Below are 19,643 nucleotides of genomic sequence, written 5' to 3'. Positions count from 1 at the left end.
GTCTGCTGTTCCCACATGCTTCAAGAGGGCCACCATTGTTCCTGTTCCCAAGAAAGCTAAGGTAACTGAGCTAAATGACTACCGCCCCGTAGCACTCACATCCGTCATCATGAAGTGCTTTGAGAGACTAGTCAAGGACCATATCACCTCCACCCTACCTGACACCCTAGACCCACTCCAATTTGCTTACCGCCCAAATAGGTCCACAGACGATGCAATCTCAACCACACTGCACACTGCCCTAACCCATCTGGACAAGAGGAATACCTATGTGAGAATGCTGTTCATCGACTACAGCTCGGCATTCAACACCATAGTACCCTCCAAGCTCGTCATCAAGCTCGAGACCCTGGGTCTCGACCCCGCCCTGTGCAACTGGGTACTGGACTTCCTGACGGGCCGCCCCCAGGTGGTGAGGGTAGGCAACAACATCTCCTCCCCGCTGATCCTCAACACTGGGGCCCCACAAGGTTGCGTTCTGAGCCCTCTCCTGTACTCCCTGTTCACCCACGACTGCGTGGCCACGCACGCCTCCAACTCAATCATCAAGTTTGCGGACGACACAACAGTGGTAGGCTTGATTACCAACAACGATGAGACGGCCTACAGGGAGGAGGTGAGGGCCCTCGGAGTGTGGTGTCAGGAAAACAACCTCACACTCAACGTCAACAAAACTAAGGAGATGATTGTGGACTTCAGGAAACAGCAGAGGGAACACCCCCCTATCCACATCGATGGAACAGTAGTGGAGAGGGTAGCAAGTTTTAAGTTCCTCGGCATACACATCACAGACAAACTGAATTGGTCCACTCACACAGACAGCATCGTGAAGAAGGCGCAGCAGCGCCTCTTCAACCTCAGGAGGCTGAAGAAATTCGGCTTGTCACCAAAAGCACTCACAAACTTCTACAGATGCACAATCGAGAGCATCCTGGCGGGCTGTATCACCGCCTGGTATGGCAACTGCACCGCCCTCAACCGTAAGGCTCTCCAGAGGGTAGTGAGGTCTGCACAACGCATCACCGGGGGCAAACTACCTGCCCTCCAGGACACCTACACCACCCGATGTCATAGGAAGGCCATAAAGATCATCAAGGACATCAACCACCCGAGCCACTGCCTGTTCACCCCGCTATCATCCAGAAGGCGAGGTCAGTACAGGTGCATCAAAGCTGGGACCGAGAGACTGAAAAACAGCTTCTATCTCAAGGCCATCAGACTGTTAAACAGCCACCACTAACACTGAGTGGCTGCTGCCAACACACTGACACTGACTCAACTCCAGCCACTTTAATAATGGGAATTGATGGGAAATGATGTAAATATATCACTAGCCACTTTAAACAATGCTACCTTATATAAATGTTACTTACCCTACATTATTCATCTCATACGCATACGTATATACTGTACTCTATATCATCGACGGTATCCTTATGTAATACATGTATCACTAGCCACTTTATACTATACTATGCCACTTTGTTTACATACTCATCTCATTTGTACATACTGTACCCGATACCATCTACTGTATCTTGCCTATGCTGCTCTGTACCATCACTCATTCATATATCCTTATGTACATATTCTTTATCCCCTTACACTGTGTACAAGACAGTAGTTTTGGAATTGTTAGTTAGATTACTTGTTATTACTGCATTGTCGGAACTAGAAGCACAAGCATTTCGCTACACTCGCATTAACATCTGCTAACCATGTGTATGTGACAAATAAAATTTGATTTGATTTGATTTGATTTGATTTGATTTGATTTGATTCCTTCCAAACCACTCATTGTTTAATTTGCGATTTATGACTTGTTGTGTAATGTTTATGTCCAATGGTCGATGACCATCAATATGTTTAATCTGTAATTTGTCTTCATATAACAACGATTGAAAAGGATTTGGCAGTAGATTGTCGACGTAATTCATGATTATGACTGCTTGTCTACAGTGGCTTGAGAAAGTATTCACCCCCTTTGCATGTTTCCTATTTTGTTGCCTTACAACCTGGAATTAAAATGGATTTTTGAGGGGTTTATATCATTTGATTTAAACAACATGCCTACCACAAAATATTTTTATTGTGAAACAAACAAGAAAAAAAAAAAAAAACAACAGAACTTGAGCGTGCAAAACTATTCACCCCCCCCCCCCCCCCCAAAGTAAATACTTTGTAGAGCCACCTTTTGCAGTAATTACAGCTGCAAGTCTCTTGGGGTATGTCTCTATAAGCTTGGCACATCTAGCCACTGTGATGTTTGCCCATTCTTCAAGGCAAAACTGCTCCAGCTCCTTCAAGTTGGATGGGTTCCGCTGGTGTACAGCAATCTTTAAGTCATACCACAGATTCTCAATTGGATTGAGGTCTGTGCTTTGACTAGGCCATTCCAAGACATGTAAATGTTTCCCCTTCAACCACTCAAGTGTTGCTTTAGCAGTAAGCTTAGTGTCATTTTCCTGCTGGAAGGTGAACCTCTGTCCCAGTCTCAAATCTCTGGAAGACAAAAAGGTTTCCCTCAAGAATCTCCCTGTATTTAACACCATCCATCATTCCTTCAATTCTGACCAGTTTCCCAGTCCCTGACAATGAAAAACATCCCCACATAATAGATTCAAGGCATAATGTACAGACAAGGGTATGGTATGATGTGAATACAGTGGAGGTAAACTTAGGCATTGAGTGATGATGAGAGAGGTATTGTCTCTAGAGACACCATTTAAACCAGGTAAGGTCAACGCATGTGTGGGAGGTGGAACAAAAGGGTTAGCTAAGGCATATTGAGCAGGGCTGGAGGCTCTACAGTTAAATAAGACAATAATCACTAACCAAAACAGCAATGGACAAGGCATATTGACATTAGGAAGAGGCATGCGTAGCAGTGGCTAGCTGACTACTAGCTAGTAGCTAGTTAGCTGGCTAGCTTCTGTTGGGGGTTCCGGTTCTAAAGTAAAGAAAATAACAGATCCATACCACATTGGGTGAGGCGGGTTGCAGGAGAGTATGTTGGAGTTAAGGTTTAAAAAACATTTAAAAAATATATACGAACTATATGTAAAGAAAAAAGTTATATACACGAGACACGACAAGACGAAGACAAAGACGCCTGACTTCTACGGCATCTTGGATTAGGGAGAGACATATAATTTTGAGCATATGATTGACAGAACACTGAGCAAATCACGGCGCAACTAGAGAAGATTACCAACGCCTGCGCTATGTGCATTCGCTGAACTGCCCCTCCACCACAGAAAACGGCTGCATATTGGAGCTGCCTTACTCAATAAAGAGACCATGTTTGCATGCAGCTTTATTAAGTAAGGGAATGTTTTTTTTATACTGTTTGTAAACTGATATGTGACACGCAAAAAACAGGCAAACTTTAATTGATTTTTCTATTTTTTGGGGGCTAAACAGGTAAGGCTCTGCCCCACCTGCCCTGAATGACAGGTCAACACTACTAGGCAGGCCAAAACTCCTTCCCACCAAAACAGGCTGAAAATTCAAGCTCTCTTTTCAAAATGCTCTTACATTAAAAGGGCATTATCATAATTTTCACAATATTATTCCAAACCTCATAGTGTGCAAATATATTCACAACACGGGATTATCATGTTTTTGACTGCACTGGGACTTTAATGATTATGTTGAGGGTGAAACGTTCTTTGAGCCAACTGTTTCCTTAATGACTACATTTCCCAGAGTGCCTCAGCATTGTATTGATTTGATAAGCAGCCGGAAGAGATGATTACAGAGGAAATGTCATCCTGACTAGAGGTAGGACTGTAGCCACAAGGTATTAAATATGCAGTATTATACCCATTAACAACCCATTTTTGTGTATATTTACTTTGGTGTATACATAGTTAAGTTTCAAGTATTCAAAGATATAGAAAACGTAGAAAAGATGTCACATTATGTATCATTTGGGTCTGTAACTGGTAGCTAGCATTAGCTGATTAGCCAGAAAGATAGCTTTGTCGCAGAAGTAAAAAAATTGTTGGGATAAAGTTATCAGCTAGCTAGATAAACAAACCTAATGGTAGCTATTATTATGTTTATGTGTCATGTCGCTAGCCTAGTAACAGTGTTAAAGAGCAAGCTGACGTTACTAGGCTAGCTAGCCGAGGGTGCAACTGAACAGTCAGAAGATTATGGATATACTGACAAGATGCATGTCTCTCTTCCTTAACAATGGGAGCCGTCCAGCTCTCTCCTATCGTTGGGCTCCCGAGTGGGGCAGCGGTCTAAGTAACTGCATCTCAGTGCTAGAGGCGTCATTACAGACCTTGGTTTGAACCTGGGCTGTATTACAACCGGACGTGATAGGGAGTCCCATAGGGCGGCAAACAATTGGCCCAGCGTCGTCCTGTTTGGGGTTTGGCCGGGGTAGGCTGTCGTTGTAAATAAGAATTTGTTCTTAACTGACTTGCCTAGTTAAATAAAATAAAAATTAAACTATATATGCTCAAGGGTATATATATTTATTTCACATTCTCTCTTTGACTTGGTGAATACATCTCATTATTGTAATCCCTTTTTGAATATTCAATGAGGGGTGTTGATGTCAACCGTCTGTATTCAATGGAGATAAATGCTATGTTACTAGCCTCATTTCATGTTGAGACAACTCTGATATAGTGTTTTTTCTCAAAGTTGCCTGGATGTCACGTGTTTTACTTATATCAATAAACTCATGACATTACAAAACGTATATTTGAGCAAATAAACCTCACATAGTAAATAAGCCATTCATTTTTTGTTGACCAAATTTGACACTCATTGACCTCACAAAAAGTATTTGCTAGGTGGGCAGAACAATGAAAAAATGCCTGATTTTTTTTTTTTGCTGAGTTGGATCTGACTGAAAGCTAGAGACCACTGATCTAGCTAGTAATGTCACTGACAGAATTGATAGAGAATGTGAATTCTATGATTTCTATGGTCAGATTTCTATATCGCAGTGTAGTGTGACTGACAATCTATCCCAAGATTAAACTGAGATACAGGTTAAATTGACAATGTAAAAACTGACTGCAATTCCTCCTTCTATGTGAAGTTTTGTACAGGGAGAAAATTCAATGGAATCCTCAGCAGACAAGGAGTCTGAGGCACTCCTTGACAGAATGACCAACTCTCAGACCAATGTTAGAGTATCTGAACAGCATGAATGTCCAGACGGCCAAAGCACTGCAGCCCACAGGGGTACTGAGCAGGGGGACGATGCTTTCTTTGACTGTGAGGAGTCTCTGAATGGAGCAGACGGCTCCATGGGTGACAGACAGAGAAGGACTGACTGTTCAGAAGCCCCAGCATTATTCCAGGAAACAGAGGGGTGTTCACCAAACACAGAGAAAAAACACATCAATGCAGAGTTAGGAGAAGAAGCCGAGTTGTCAGGGGAGAGAACTACATTATTGGGAGGTGAAGAAGAGGAGGGAAAAGAAACGTGGGATGAGTGCACTGAAGAAGACAAGAGTATGGCAGTTGAAGGGGGAGATTCTGATACTGAACTGAATGAAGAAGAGAACGCCCCTCCTGAATTTGATGAGGAGTATCTGAGACAAGTGGAGAAAGACATGACCGAGGAGGAAACAGAGGTGAACTTCTTCATCCTAGTCAACAACAACAAAAAATGTGCGCAATTTGAAACTCTACAACCATCATTTGGTGGTCAGTAAGTTGGCAATACAAGAGCTCAATCTGATTGTTTTTTTTGTTGCTGTGCCATAGAGCCGCAGAGAGGAGAGCATGAGCCTGAAGGACAAGGGGAACAGTCAGTTCAAGAGTGGAGGTAAGCTGCTGTAGGCTAAGCTGCTGTAGGCTAAGCTGCTGTAGGCTAAGCTGCTGTAGGCTAAGCTGCTGTAGGCTAAGCTGCTGGAGGCTAAACTGCTGGAGGTAAGCTGCTGGAGGCTAAACTGCTGGAGGTAAGCTGCTGTAGGCTAAACTGCTGGAGGTAAGCTGCTGGAGGCTAAACTGTATACTGCTGGAGGATGGATGTTTGAGAAAACGTGGCCAACAGGATCTTAGAGAATGATTCACTTAAATGATTGCTGATATGTAATCTTTTTACGTGAGTAAAGTACATGTCGGTAAAGTTAATTATGCGAGAAATGTCAGTGGAAACTCATTTGTGCTTAGATATTGACATAATGACGCGATGACATGTTGTGTGGTCCTCCCACTACGGCTCGTCGGGGAAAGCATGCAGTTTATGGAGCTACAGATTAAATAAATGATGATTAACTTCACAGGGTGATGGATGAGCTTCATGCTTCTTTCCAATAAATATTGAGGGTCTTATTCTGGTGACATGATGATCGATACTTGGTTGCTGGTTGGCAAATAAAATAAAAAATTGTCCATAATAATCTCATCAAGTATAACCAGTGGTTCCCAACCAGAAGTACTAGGACCCCTGGGGGTACTTGAGAAGACTCATGAGACCAACAGAATACTGGTAAAATGCACAAGAGGGGGTACTTCAGGGGTACTCTGGACAGAGCATCATTCAGTTGGTGGTACAGTAACTGAAAAAAGTTGTAACCCGCTGATGGTGGCTATACCCACACTATATCTTTGAGCTATTGGCTAAAAGGCATTTGCCAATACAAGAGTGGGCACACTCTTACTATATAACACACATTTGTTTTGTGAGAACCATCATTAGGGTTGAAAATGCGATGGAAACACATTTAACTTGTTTGTTTTTTTTATTCAGTACATGTAAATTTAACCACCAAAGGTATTTTTATGTGCTCTATGTCATCACGCACAGTCTTTTATCCACAACAAGTCAAGATTTCTGATTTTTGAATATTCACATGATAAACCGTCACCAATTGGATGGAAACCTAGCTAGTGAGAATCGGCCCCAAAATGTGCTTTAGTGCTAACATACTGTTCACATTAAAGCTGTGTCTGTGTACACAGTGCATTCGGAAAGTACTCAGACCCCTTCCCTTTTACACACATTTTGTTACGTTACTGCCTTGTTATAAACTGGATTCAATAACATCCTCATCGATCTAAACACAATACCCCATAATGACAAGCGAAAACAGGTTTTTAGACATTTTTGCAAATGTATAAAATATTTATGTATTCAGACCCTTTGCTATGAGACTCGAAATTGAGCTCAGGTGCATCCTTTTTCCATTGATCATCGTTGAGATGTTTCTACAACTTGAGTGGAGTCCACCTGCGGTAAATTCAATTGATTTGATTTGGACATGATTTGGAAAGGCTGTCTATATAAGGTCCCACAGTTGACAGTGCATGTCAGAGCAAAAATCAAGCCATGAGGTCGAAGGAATTGTCCATAGACCCCCGAGACAGGATTGTGTCGAGGCACAGATCTGGCGAAGGGTACCAAAACATTGCTGTAGCATTGAAGGTCCCCAAGAACACCGTGTCCTCCATCATTCTTAAATGGAAGATGTTTTGAACCACCAAGACTCTTCCTAGAGCTGGCCGCCTGGCCAAACTGAGTAATCGGGGGAGAAGTACCTTGGTCAGGGAGGTGACCAAGAACCCGATGGTCACTCTGACAGAGTTCCAGAGTTCCTCTATGGAGATGGGAGAATCTTACAGAAGGAGAACCAACTCTGCAGCACTTCACCAATCAGGCCTTTATGGTAGAGTGGCCAGACGGAATCCACTCCTCAGTAAAAGGCACATGACTGCCCACTTGGAGTATGCCAAAAGGCACCTAAAGGACTCTCGGACCATGAGAAACAAGATTCGCAGGTCTGATGAAACCAAGATTGAACTCTTTGGCCTGAATGCCAAGTGTCGCATCTGGAGTAAACCTGGCACCATCCCTACGGTGAAGCATGGTGGTGGAGGCATTATGCTGTGGTGATGTTGTTCAGTGGAAGGGACTGGGAGATTAGTCCGGATCGAGGGAAAGATGAATGGCGCAAAGTACAGAGAGATCCTTGATGTAAACCTTCTCCAGAGTGTTCAGGACCTGCGACTAGGGCAAAGGTTCACCTTCCAACAGGACGACGACCCTAAGCACACAGCCAAGTCAGCGTAGGAGTGGCTTCGGGACAAGTCTTTGAATGTCCTTGAGGGGCCCAGCCAGAGCCCAGTCTTGAACCCGATCTAACATCTCTGGAGAGACCTGAAAATAGCTGTGCAGCGACGCTCCCCATCCAACGTGACTGCTTGAGAGGATCTGCTGAGAAGAATGGTAGAAACTCCCCAAATACAGGTATGCCAAGCTTGTAGCGTCATACCCAAGAAGACTCAAGGCTGTAATCGCTGCCAAAGGTGATTCAACAAAGTACAGAGTAAAGAATCTGAATACTTATGTAAATGTGATATTTCGTTGTTTCTTTTTATACATTTGCCGTTTTTGCTTTGTCATTATGGGGTGTTGTGTGTAGACTGAGAGGGGGGGATGTAATCAATTTTAGAATAAGGATGTAACGTAACAAAATGTAGAAAAAAGGCAAAGGGGTCTGAATACATACCGAATGCACTGTGTACTGTATGTATGTGTACACCAGCAGCAATGCTTACATGGATGGATAATTGACTATGACACTTCTTCATATCTTCCCAGAGCACACTGAGGCAGAGGAGTCGTACACTGCAGCTTTAGGATTATGCCCTGTGTGTTCCAGCAAGGAGAGAGCTATCCTCTTCTCTAACCGTGCTGCTGCCCGCCTGCACCTGGTAAGAGTGATAGCTAGTAACATTTAAACTTAGCCAAGTGGTGAACTCTGAGGGCCCTTTTTTAAGGTAATCCGGTTGGGTATTTATAACCCTTCTGAGGTCTCCTGAATGTCAGTCTCAAGACAGCTGAAGTCTACATTTTTATTGCACAATTATATCACGTAAGCCCAGTGCTTACCGGACATTACTTTGACACTGACAAACAGAGTCTGTGATCAATAAAAATGACCTTGTCTTGAATCCATCAATAGCCTAGGTGTGTGGAGACATTGTAGGCTACACTATGAGGAAATTATAGTCCTAAAAATGCTTTCCAGTTTCACTGACCAGCTCAGTCGCTGGTGATGGCCGACGAGCTCGTGCCAAAAGCCTCTCTCTTGTTTTACTTTGTAAAAAAAACAATATTTGAAAGTCAGTGGAAGCTGCTGAGGGGAGGACGGCTCATAATAATGACCGGGATGGAGTCAATGGAATGGTATCAAACACATGGTTTTCATGTTTGATACCATTCATTCCGTTCCAGACATTATTATGAGCCGTCCTCCCCTCAGCAGCCTCCACTGTTGAAAGTTGATAAAATATTTGAGTAGCCTACAAACTGATATAGTCTTCTCTTTTCAGCAGGAGCCATTTGCTTTCCAACCTGTGTTTTCACACGATTGTATTTTAAATATTGCTAAAGGCCTGTTTTGTCTGCATGCTGTTCGCTGACAGATTTGCCACGCATTCCCGACTCTAGGCATGCCTTGTTATTGGGCTACATACCATCCACAGTTAGGCTATTTTTAAAGAAGCTATTGATCCTATGTGGCCAAATTATAGGCATTCTCATGGTGTACTAGGCTATTCAGAACCCTTTATATAGCTCCTCCAGAACCCTGTTATATAGCTCCTTCAGAACCCTTTATATAGCTCCTTCAGAACCCTTTATATAGCTCCTTCAGAACCCGTTATATAGCTCCTTCAGAACCCTTTATATAGCTCCTTCAGAACCCTTTATATAGCTCCTTCAGAACCCGTTATATAGCTCCTTCAGAACCCTTTATATAGCTCCTTCAGAACCCGTTATATAGCTCCTTCAGAACCCGTTATATAGCTCCTTCAGAACCCGTTATATAGCTCCTTCAGAACCCTTTATATAGCTCCTTCAGAACCCTTTTATATAGCTCCTACAGAACCCTTTTATATAGCTCCTTCAGAACCCTTTTATATAGCTCCTTCAGAACCCTTTATATAGCTCCTACAGAACCCGTTATATAGCTCCTTCAGAACCCTTTATATAGCTCATACAGAACCCTTTATATAGCTCCTTCAGAACCCTTTATATAGCTCCTACAGAACCCTTTATATAGCTCCTTCAGAACCCGTTATATAGCTCCTTCAGAACCCGTTATATAGCTCCTTCAGAACCCTTTATATAGCTCCTTCAGAACCCTTTATATAGCTCCTTCAGAACCCTTTATATAGCTCCTTCAGAACCCGTTATATAGCTCCTTCAGAACCCGTTATATAGCTCCTTCAGAACCCGTTATATAGCTCCTTCAGAACCCTTTATATAGCTCCTACAGAACCCTTTATATAGCTCCTTCAGAACCCGTTATATAGCTCCTTCAGAACCCTTTATATAGCTCCTTCAGAACCCTTTTATATAGCTCCTTCAGAACCCTTTTATATAGCTCCTTCAGAACCCTTTATATAGCTCCTTCAGAACCCGTTATATAGCTCCTTCAGAACCCTTTTATATAGCTCCTTCAGAACCCTTTATATAGCTCCTTCAGAACCCTTTATATAGCTCCTTCAGAACCCTTTTATATAGCTCCTTCAGAACCCTTTATATAGCTCCTTCAGAACCCGTTATATAGCTCCTTCAGAACCCTTTATATAGCTCCTTCAGAACCCTTTATATAGCTCCTTCAGAACCCTTTTATATGATCTGTAAAGAAATACTTGATGAGTTGCAGGGTCATGTCTATCAGAGCGGAGAGAGGGAGAAAGATCATATAAAGGGGATCTCATTCCAGTTCTGTGAGCGATACTGGTGTTCTTCTCACACAGCCACGGCTACTTGTTGGTCTCAAGTATAGGTTACAACGTTGTGCAAACCTTAAGCCCTGACCGGCCCGGCCCAACGCGAATCAACTCTTAGAATATCAACCCTGGGCTGGAAATCTACTTTTTTTTCACATCACGACTTTGAGGGGGGGGGGGGGGCTAGGAAGGAGAATTAACAAAGAGGCAACACGAATTAACTTTGATCTCTTTTATCTGCATTTTTTACATAGCAAAAAGTGAAAATTATGTTTCATGCCACGATAGGTACTGGATCCGGTCAAATAGGTTTCGGAATTAAACAGTTCTATCCTGTTCTAGCAGGCTAAAATGAAGCACTGAGTAAACCACCATTATCTCCCAAGAGGGTGGGGCTAAGAGAGACAGATCTCTTGTGACCCCTAGTGGTGCTCTACTGTAGCTACATGCTACATAAGTTTAGATTAGGTTTGACTGGCAAACACAATCCTACCTGGTTATTCAGATGGCTCGGGTCAAGACATCAACAGGTCATTTGGAATTGATGTCATCTCTTGTCATAACCTTTCCACCCAAACAAATACATAACAAAATGGTGACTGCTGAGTTTGAAACACCTTTCCCCCCTCCCCCTAATAGGATAAGAATGAGAGAGCCATCGCCGACTGCACCAAGGGTGAGTCTGTTACGTCTCTGTTCTAATTCCACAATGCCAGACGATTGAACTGTCTGGGACATGGCATGCCAGACGATTGAACTGTCTGGGACATGGCCTGCCTGCCTGACGATTTGAACTGTCTGGGACATGGCCTGCCTGCCTGACGATTGAACTGTCTGGGACATGGCGTGCCTGCCTGACGATTGAACTGTCTGGGACATGGCGTGCCTGCCTGACGATTGAACTGTCTGGGACATGGCGTGCCTGCCAGACGATTGAACTGTCTGGGACATGGCCTGCCAGACGATTGAACTGTCTGGGACATGGCCTGCCAGACGATTAAACTGTCTGGGACATGGCCTGCCAGACGATTAAACTGTCTGGGACATGGCCTGCCAGACGATTAAACTGTCTGGGACATGGCCTGCCAGACGATTGAACTGTCTGGGACATGGCATGCCTGCCAGACGATTGAACTGTCTGGGACATGGCATGCCTGCCAGACGATTGAACTGTCTGGGACATGGCATGCCTGCCTGACGATTGAACTGTCTGGGACATGGCGTGCCAGACGATTGAACTGTCTGGGACATGGCCTGCCAGACGATTGAACTGTCTGGGACATGGCGTGCCTGCCAGACGATTGAACTGTCTGGGACATGGCGTGCCTGCCAGACGATTGAACTGTCTGGGACATGGCGTGCCTGCCAGACGATTGAACTGTCTGGGACATGGCATGCCTGCCTGACGATTGAACTGTCTGGGACATGGTCTGCCAGACGATTGAACTGTCTGGGACATGGCCTGCCTGCCTGACGATTGAACTGTCTGGGACATGGCGTGCCTGCCAGACGATTGAACTGTCTGGGACATGGCGTGCCTGCCTGACGATTGAACTGTCTGGGACATGGCATGCCAGACGATTGAACTGTCTGGGACATGGCCTGCCTGCCTGACGATTGAACTGTCTGGGACATGGCGTGCCTGCCAGACGATTGAACTGTCTGGGACATGGCCTGCCAGACGATTGAACTGTCTGGGACATGGCGTGTGCTTCTTTCCAAGTATATTGTGTGTGAAGAAGACACAATTCCCACTCCAGAACACTGCTTAAAAAAATATATAATAATAATTCTGTTCAACCAATCCAGGCGTATGATCAAAATCACTGACGCCAGCTGCAGATTTGGATAAATGCCCTTTGTATTATTCATACCCATCGCTACGTAACTAGCACTCCTTGTCCTTGTTTTCGTCACCTCCAGCCATAGAGTTGAACCCAAACTACATGCGAGCGATCCTGCGGAGGGCAGAGCTCTATGAGAAAACAGACAAGCTGGATGAGGCTTTGGAAGACTACAAGGCTGCTCTGGAGAAAGACCCCGACCTGCCTTCAGCCAGAGAGGCCTGCATGGTTAGTAGCAACCACTGACATTTAAACTAGAATATATCATTGTTAGCAGAATAGAGAAGGCTTACATTTTAAGTCACTCTTCGTCTCCCAAGTGGCGCAGAGGTTTAAGGCACCGCATCACTACAGACCCAGGTTCGATCCCGGGCTGTATCACAACCAGCCGTGATCGGGAGTCCCATAGGGCGGCGCACAATTGGCCCAGCGTCATCTGGGTTAGGGGAGGGTTTGGCCGGGGGGGGGGGGGGGCCTTTACTTGGCTCATCATGCTTTAGAGAATCCTTGTGGCGGGCCAGGCGCCTGCAGGCTGACCTCGGTCGTCAGTTGAACAGTGTTTCCTCTGACACATTGGTGCGGCTGGCTCCCGGGTGTTAAAGAAGAGCGGTTTGGCAGGTCATGTTTCGGAGGACGCATGACTCGACCTTTGCCTTTTTCGACCTGTTGGGGGGTTGCAGCGATGAGACAAGATCGAGAAAGGGGGTAAAATACACTCCCCCAAAAAGCATATATAAAAAAACAACAGTCTTCAGTAAATGTACATTTCATGTCGTAGTTATTAACACATGAACAGTATTGTGTAAAGGTTTTCATTTTACATTGAATGTTGTTAGGTTTGCCTTTGGCGAAACACGAACAGTCATTATAATCAATAATAATGAAGTGTTTGATACGAGGCCCAGTTATTAAACCATTTCATTGATTTTGCTTGTTTAATAGCTAGGGTGTCAAATTCATCAAATAAATAAAAAATGCCTTACTGTTAAACATGAAATATTGAATGCTAGGCAAACTGAAATGTCTTGGACAAAGATGTTTTTTTATCTTTCCATTCAATGAGGTTTGTGGTTGACAGTTTCTATGTTCCTGATTTGTTCTGAATGAGGCTCTGCAATAATAACAGGAGCCGAGTAGCAGCTCTTACTAATGTAGCCATGAGGGGGAGGCTTACACAACACAAGCTCACAGCGCCTGCATCCCAAAAGGCATCCTATTAGTCCCTTTTAGAGTGCACTAACTAGTGCACTAAGTGCAATACATAGGGAATAGGGTGCCGTTTGAGGCGCGACTTGGACTGGCTTGGAATAGAAGCTTTCCTCCATCTGAAATGCACCATCTGACACTAAATGGTCTCAAAATACTCTCGTCTTATCTCCCCAGCCCCGACACACACCGGTACACACACATACACTTACCAGAGAATCAACTCCTCCCAACAACTCCACAGTTAATTATACTGAACAAAAATATAAACGCAACAAGTGTCAGTCCCATGTTTCGTGAGCAGGAATTTTCCATACTCACAAAAAGCTTATTTTTATCTGATTTTGGGCACAAATTAGTTTACATCCCTGTTAGTGAGCATTTCTCCTTTGCCAAGATAATCCAGCCACCTGACAGGTGTGGCATATCAAGAAGCTGATTAAACAGCGTGATCATTACACAGGTGCACCTTGTACCGGGGACATTAAAAGGTCACTCTAAAATGTGCAGTTTTGTCACACAACACAATGCCACAGAAGACTCAAGTTTTGAGGGAGTGTGCAATTGGCATGCTGACTGCAGGGATGTCCACCAGAACTTGAATGTTCTGGTGGATAATTGAAATTTCATTTCTTTACCATAAGCCACCTCCAACATTATTTTAGATAATTTGGCAGTATGTCCAACTGGCCTCATCCGCTGACCACGTGAGCCTAGGTTCTTCCAGCTTCTTCACCTGCAGAATCGTCTGACACCAGCCACCGGACAGCTGCTGAAACTGTGGGTTTGCACAACTGAAGAATTTCTGCAGGAACTGTCAGAAACCATCTTTGGGAAGCACATCTGCGTGCTTGTCGTCCTCACCAGGGTCTTGACCTGACTGCAGTTTGGCGTTGTAACCGACTTCACTGGGCAAATGCTCACCTTCAATGGCCACTGGCACGCTGGAGAAGTGTGCTCTTCACGGATGAATCCTAGTTTCAACTGTAACGGGCAGGCGTCGTGTGGGTGAGTGGTTTGCTGATGTCAACATTGTGAACAGAGTGCCCCCTGGTGGTGGGGTTATGGAATGGGCAGGCATAAGCTACGGACAACGGACACAATTGCATTTTATCGATGGCGATTTGAATGCACAGAGATACCGTGACGAGATCCCGAGGCCCATTGCCGTGCCATTCATCCACCGCCATCACCTCCGTGTTTCAGCATGATAATCTGTATACTACTTGGAAGCTGACAATGTCTCAGTTCTTCAGTGGTCTGCAGACTCACCAGACATGTTTGGGATGCTTTGGATCGATGCGTACAACGACGTGTTCCAGTTCCCGCCAATATCCAGAACCTTCGCACACCCATTAAAGAGGAGTAGGAGAACATTCCACAGGCCACAATCAACAGCCTGATCAACTCTATGTGAAGGAGATGTGTCGTGCTGCATGAGGCAAATGGTGGTCACACCAGATACTGACTGGTTTTCCTGCACCCCCAGGAAAACATTTCAAAGACATAAGTACAGTGCTTTTTTTTGTTTTCTGTGGCCAACAGTTGAACATCTGTATTCCCAGTCATGTGAAATCCATAGATTAGGGCCTAATGACTTTATTTCAATTGACCGATTTTCCTTCAACGTCCCTTTTTCAGGACCCTGTCTTTCAAAGATCATTAGTAAAAATCCAAATAACTTCATAGATCTTCATTGTGAAGGGTTTAAACACTGTTTCCCATGCTTGTTCAATGAACCATGAACAATTAATGAACTTGCACCTGTGGAACAGTCGTTAAGACACTAACAGCTTACAGACGGAAGGCAATTAAGGTCACAGTTATAAAAACTTAGGACACTAAAGAGGCCTTTCTACTGACTCTGGAAAAACACCAAAAGAAAGATGCCCAGGGTTCCTGCTCATAGGCATGCTACAAGGAGGCATGAGAACCGCAGATGTGGCCAGGGCAATAACTTTCCATGTCCATACTGTGAGACGCCTAAGACAGCGCTACAGGGAGACAGGATGGACAGCTGATCGTCCTCGCAGTGGCAGACCACGTGTAACAATACCTACACAGGATTGGTACTTCTGAAACTCACACCTGCGCGACAGGTACAGGATGGCAACAACAAATGTCAGAGTTACACCAGGAATGCACAATCCCTCCATCAGTGCTCAGACTGATGGAGAGAGGCTGTACTGAGGGCTTGTAGGCCTGTTGTAAAGGCAGGTCCTCACCAGACATCACCGGCAACAACGTCGCCTATGGGCACAATCCCACCGTCGCTGGACCAGACAGGACTGGCAAAAAGTGCTCTTCACTGATGAGTCGCGGTTTTGTCTCACCAGGGGTGATGGTCGGATTTGCATTTATCGTCGAAGGAATGAGCGTTACACCGAGGCCTGTACTCTGGAGCGGGATCGAGGTGGAGGTTCCGTCATGATCTGGGGGCAGTGTGTCACCGTATCATCGGACTGAGCTTGTTGTCATTGCAGGCAATCTCAACTCTGTGCGTTACAGCAAGAACTGGCAAATCTGGTGCAGTCCACGAGGAGGAGATGCACTGCAGTACTTAATGCAGCTGGTGGCCACACCCGATAACCCCCCCCATTGTTCAGGGACACATTATTCCATTTCCCCTAGTAACATGTCTGTGGAACTTGTTCAGTTTGTCTCAGTTGTTGATTCTTATGTTCATACAAATATTTACACGTGTTAAGTTTACTGAAAATAAACCTCAGTTGACAGTGAGGACGTTTTTTTGCTGCGTTTATGAACTTTAACTCAATAAAATATTTCTAGTTGCGTTTTTACATTTTTGTTCAGTGTAGTTTGATCTGGAATGGATAATGTGTGATGAGAACTTCTGTCCTTGGAGGCGTGCTGTCTAGACCTGCAGCACCCTAGATAGAAGATGCTGTGTAGACCTGCAGCATCCTAGATAGAAGATGCTGTCTAGACCTACACCACCCTAGATGGAAGATGCTGTCTAGACCTGCAGCACCCTAGATGGAAGATGCTGTCTAGACCTGCAGCACCCTAGATGGAGGATGCTGTCTAGACCTGCAGCATCCTAGATAGAAGATGCTGTCTAGACCTACACCACCCTAGATGGAAGATGCTGTCTAGACCTGCAGCACCCTAGATGGAAGATGCTGTCTAGACCTGCAGCACCCTAGATGGAAGATGCTGTCTAGACCTGCAGCACCCTAGATGGAGGATGCTGTCTAGACCTGCAGCACCCTAGATGGAGGATGCTGTCTAGACCTGCAGCACCCTAGATGGAGGATGCTGTCTAGACCTGCACCACCCTAGATGGAAGATGCTGTCTAGACCTGTAGCTCCCTAGATGGAAGATGCTGTGTAGACCTGCACCACCCTAGATAGAAGATGCTGTGTAGACCTGCACCACCCTAGATGGAAGATGCTGTGTAGACCTGCACCACCCTAGATGGAAGATTCTGTGTAGACCTGCACCACCCTAGATGGAAGATGCTGTGTAGACCTGCACCACCCTGGATAGAAGATGCTGTGTAGACATGCAGAACCCTAGATAGAAGATGCTGTCTAGACCTGCAGCACCCTAGATAGAAGATGACAGTGATTACAAAACAGAGGAGGGGGCTTCTTCTGACTTGAGATGGATAATGAGGTGTTACTGTGAAGGGTTTACCTCCCGCTAGCTCCAGTGCAGGGGTCGGGTGTAATGCAGTGTTCCCACCACAGGGATGTTGCCAAGACAACCTGAAGGTAAAGTAGTGGAAAGTGTTTTATTCTGTGAAGTTCCATTCCAAACAGTATAAGATCAGCAGAAGGTAAACCGTATCTGCCAGTAGTCTTCACAGCAATCAGGCACATGTCTAGTCATTTACCTCGACTGTCTCTCTCCCTCTCCTCCGTACAGCGGCTTCCACAACAGATCCACGAGCGAAATGAGAAGCTGAAGGACGATATGATGGGTATGAGATCACCAACTGTTTTTCTATTGTTTTGCATAGATTGCACCCCCAGGAAAACATTTCAAAGACATAAGTGCAGTGCATTCGCAAAGTATTCAGACCCCATTCCCTTTTTACATGACAAAGCGAAAACAGGTTTTTAGAAATGTTTGCAAATGTATTAAAATAAAATTTAAAAAATTAACAGATTGCTTATTTACATAAGTATTCAGATCCTTCACTTTGAGACTCTAAATTGAGCTCAGCTGCATCGTTTTTTCCCCCCATTGATCATCCTTGATGTTTCTACAACTTGTTTTTAAAGACTAAAGTACATTCACTGACTAGCAAAAAAAATCAACAACGGTGCCTTGTGATATGTTTTAAATCATATTGTTGTCAGGTGAGGGTGACCCCTAAAATAACATGTGGTAGGGCCGGTTCTGTTCCATCATGGTCTCACTATAAGGTTGTGTGGACCCAGTTGCTACTCACTAGGCTGGGAGTGGGGAACACATTTCAACTGCTTGGAATTTAAATTGACCACGAAGCAGTGTGTAGGGAGGGAGGCTCTTTAATCAACATTTCCTATTTGACCCTTGGAGCTGTGCTGAGGAAAACAGCTTACTTCTGAAGTACCGAGTTTGTAGAGTAGAACAAAGCTAACCATACAGTGTATTGGAATATCCTCTCATTTGCAATTGTCAATAGAAAAATACTGACTTCAATTAAGTGTTTTCATGTGTTATTGGTTGTTTTTGTCATTATTTTGCTTTTTAATGTCTCTCCCTATCTATCTGTCATTAGGCAAACTGAAGGACTTGGGCAATATGTTCCTGCGGCCATTTGGTCTGTCCACATCAAACTTCCAAGTAAACCAGGATTCGGGCACTGGATCCTACTCTGTCAACTTTGTTCAGAATCCTAACAACAACAGATCACAGCATGAGGAGCCTGTCTGAGAGCCGTCGTCACACCTGGCTTGGCCACCCATCCTCAGAGCTAAGAGAACGGACAGTCAGGATCCTCCACTGGTGTGTCAGAGTGGGATCCATTTTGAAATTTAAAATACTTATTTAATTTAATAAGATTGTGTGTGTGAGATGGTGGACAATCTGAAAGGGTCATTAAATGATCGGTGACTGTTACTTTGCTGCGTTGTCTTTTTTACAATTTTATTTTTATGGAGCGATTTCATTTGCCACTTCTTTGACGTTAGGATTTGAGGATTGAAAGTGTCATCGGCCTGTAAACAATTGATGTACGACAAATTTCACAACTTCAAGAATATATGCGGTATCACAAATGGGTTGTACAACCTCGGTGTGTACAGGGCCATAGTGTAGTTGTTAAATTGTATTGAAAGATGAATTACTTTGTAGGCCTTTATTTGACTTAACTATTCAGAGGATGGCGAAGTACAATATAGAATAAAATACTCACACACCAAAGTACAAAGGCAAACAGCAAATTTACTGATTTTTAAGATACGGATACATTAATAACAGGATGTCCCACAACCACCAGTCAGTCAGTATGTTTAGTCAAGTAAACTATTTGATTGTATTGAAACGCATATATATGTACACGAGAAAGAGAGATGAGCCACCGCTGATTCAGTCACTGTGGCTCTCTTCAGCTGCTCCTGACTGACAATGTTTCCCTTTTGGAATCCCCAATATGGCCTGTGTCACATCATGGCCTCCGGGGTCAAGTCAACTGGCCCTATGTGTCTTGATGTGAGGGGCGGGGGGGACTCGGGGAGGAAGATGAATACTGTATGTAGGTTGGTTTGACCCTAGAGAAAGAGAGTGAGGAGGGACAGCTGGCAAGGAAAATGACATGTAATTCTTAAATTCACACATTTTAATGTCATAACCTCTTTGAGCTGGATAAAGGGGAGAGAACCAAGGGAAGGGTGAAAGACAGTGTGAAGTCACACGACACT

At 44.4% G+C, this 19,643-nt stretch overlaps 1 protein-coding gene across 2 annotated transcripts; it reads left to right on the top strand.

Annotated features, from left to right (window-relative positions):
• The first annotated feature begins 3,720 nt into the window (after window positions 1-3,720).
• Window positions 3,721-18,843, top strand: LOC139417982 (tetratricopeptide repeat protein 1-like). Of its 2 annotated transcripts, none has more exons than XM_071167031.1 (8): window positions 3,721-3,783; window positions 5,066-5,606; window positions 5,740-5,800; window positions 8,579-8,691; window positions 11,359-11,395; window positions 12,643-12,791; window positions 17,662-17,716; window positions 18,503-18,843. In XM_071167031.1, exons 2-8 carry the CDS (start codon window positions 5,088-5,090, stop codon window positions 18,655-18,657), a joined length of 1,089 nt encoding a protein of 362 aa, XP_071023132.1. In that variant the 5' UTR covers window positions 3,721-3,783; window positions 5,066-5,087; the 3' UTR covers window positions 18,658-18,843. The 2 variants fall into 2 exon arrangements, with proteins under 2 accessions (XP_071023132.1, XP_071023133.1); XM_071167032.1 differs by having other exon boundaries at window positions 3,760-3,802.
• Window positions 18,844-19,643: the final 800 nt, after the last annotated feature.

Source organism: Oncorhynchus clarkii, chromosome 10 (genome assembly GCF_045791955.1).
Source record: "Oncorhynchus clarkii lewisi isolate Uvic-CL-2024 chromosome 10, UVic_Ocla_1.0, whole genome shotgun sequence".
NCBI classification, from domain to species: Eukaryota; Metazoa; Chordata; class Actinopteri; order Salmoniformes; family Salmonidae; genus Oncorhynchus; species Oncorhynchus clarkii.
This window is presented reverse-complemented; position numbering and strand designations above follow the sequence as displayed.

Coding starts and splice junctions, on each gene's coding strand:
- LOC139417982 (XM_071167031.1), top strand. CDS start 5,088: ATGGAATCCTCAGCAGACAAGGAGTCTGAGGCACTCCTTGACAGAATG. Junction 5,801..8,578: donor CAGTCAGTTCAAGAGTGGAG/GTAAGCTGCTGT, acceptor ATATCTTCCCAG/AGCACACTGAGGCAGAGGAG. Junction 11,396..12,642: donor CATCGCCGACTGCACCAAGG/GTGAGTCTGTTA, acceptor CGTCACCTCCAG/CCATAGAGTTGAACCCAAAC.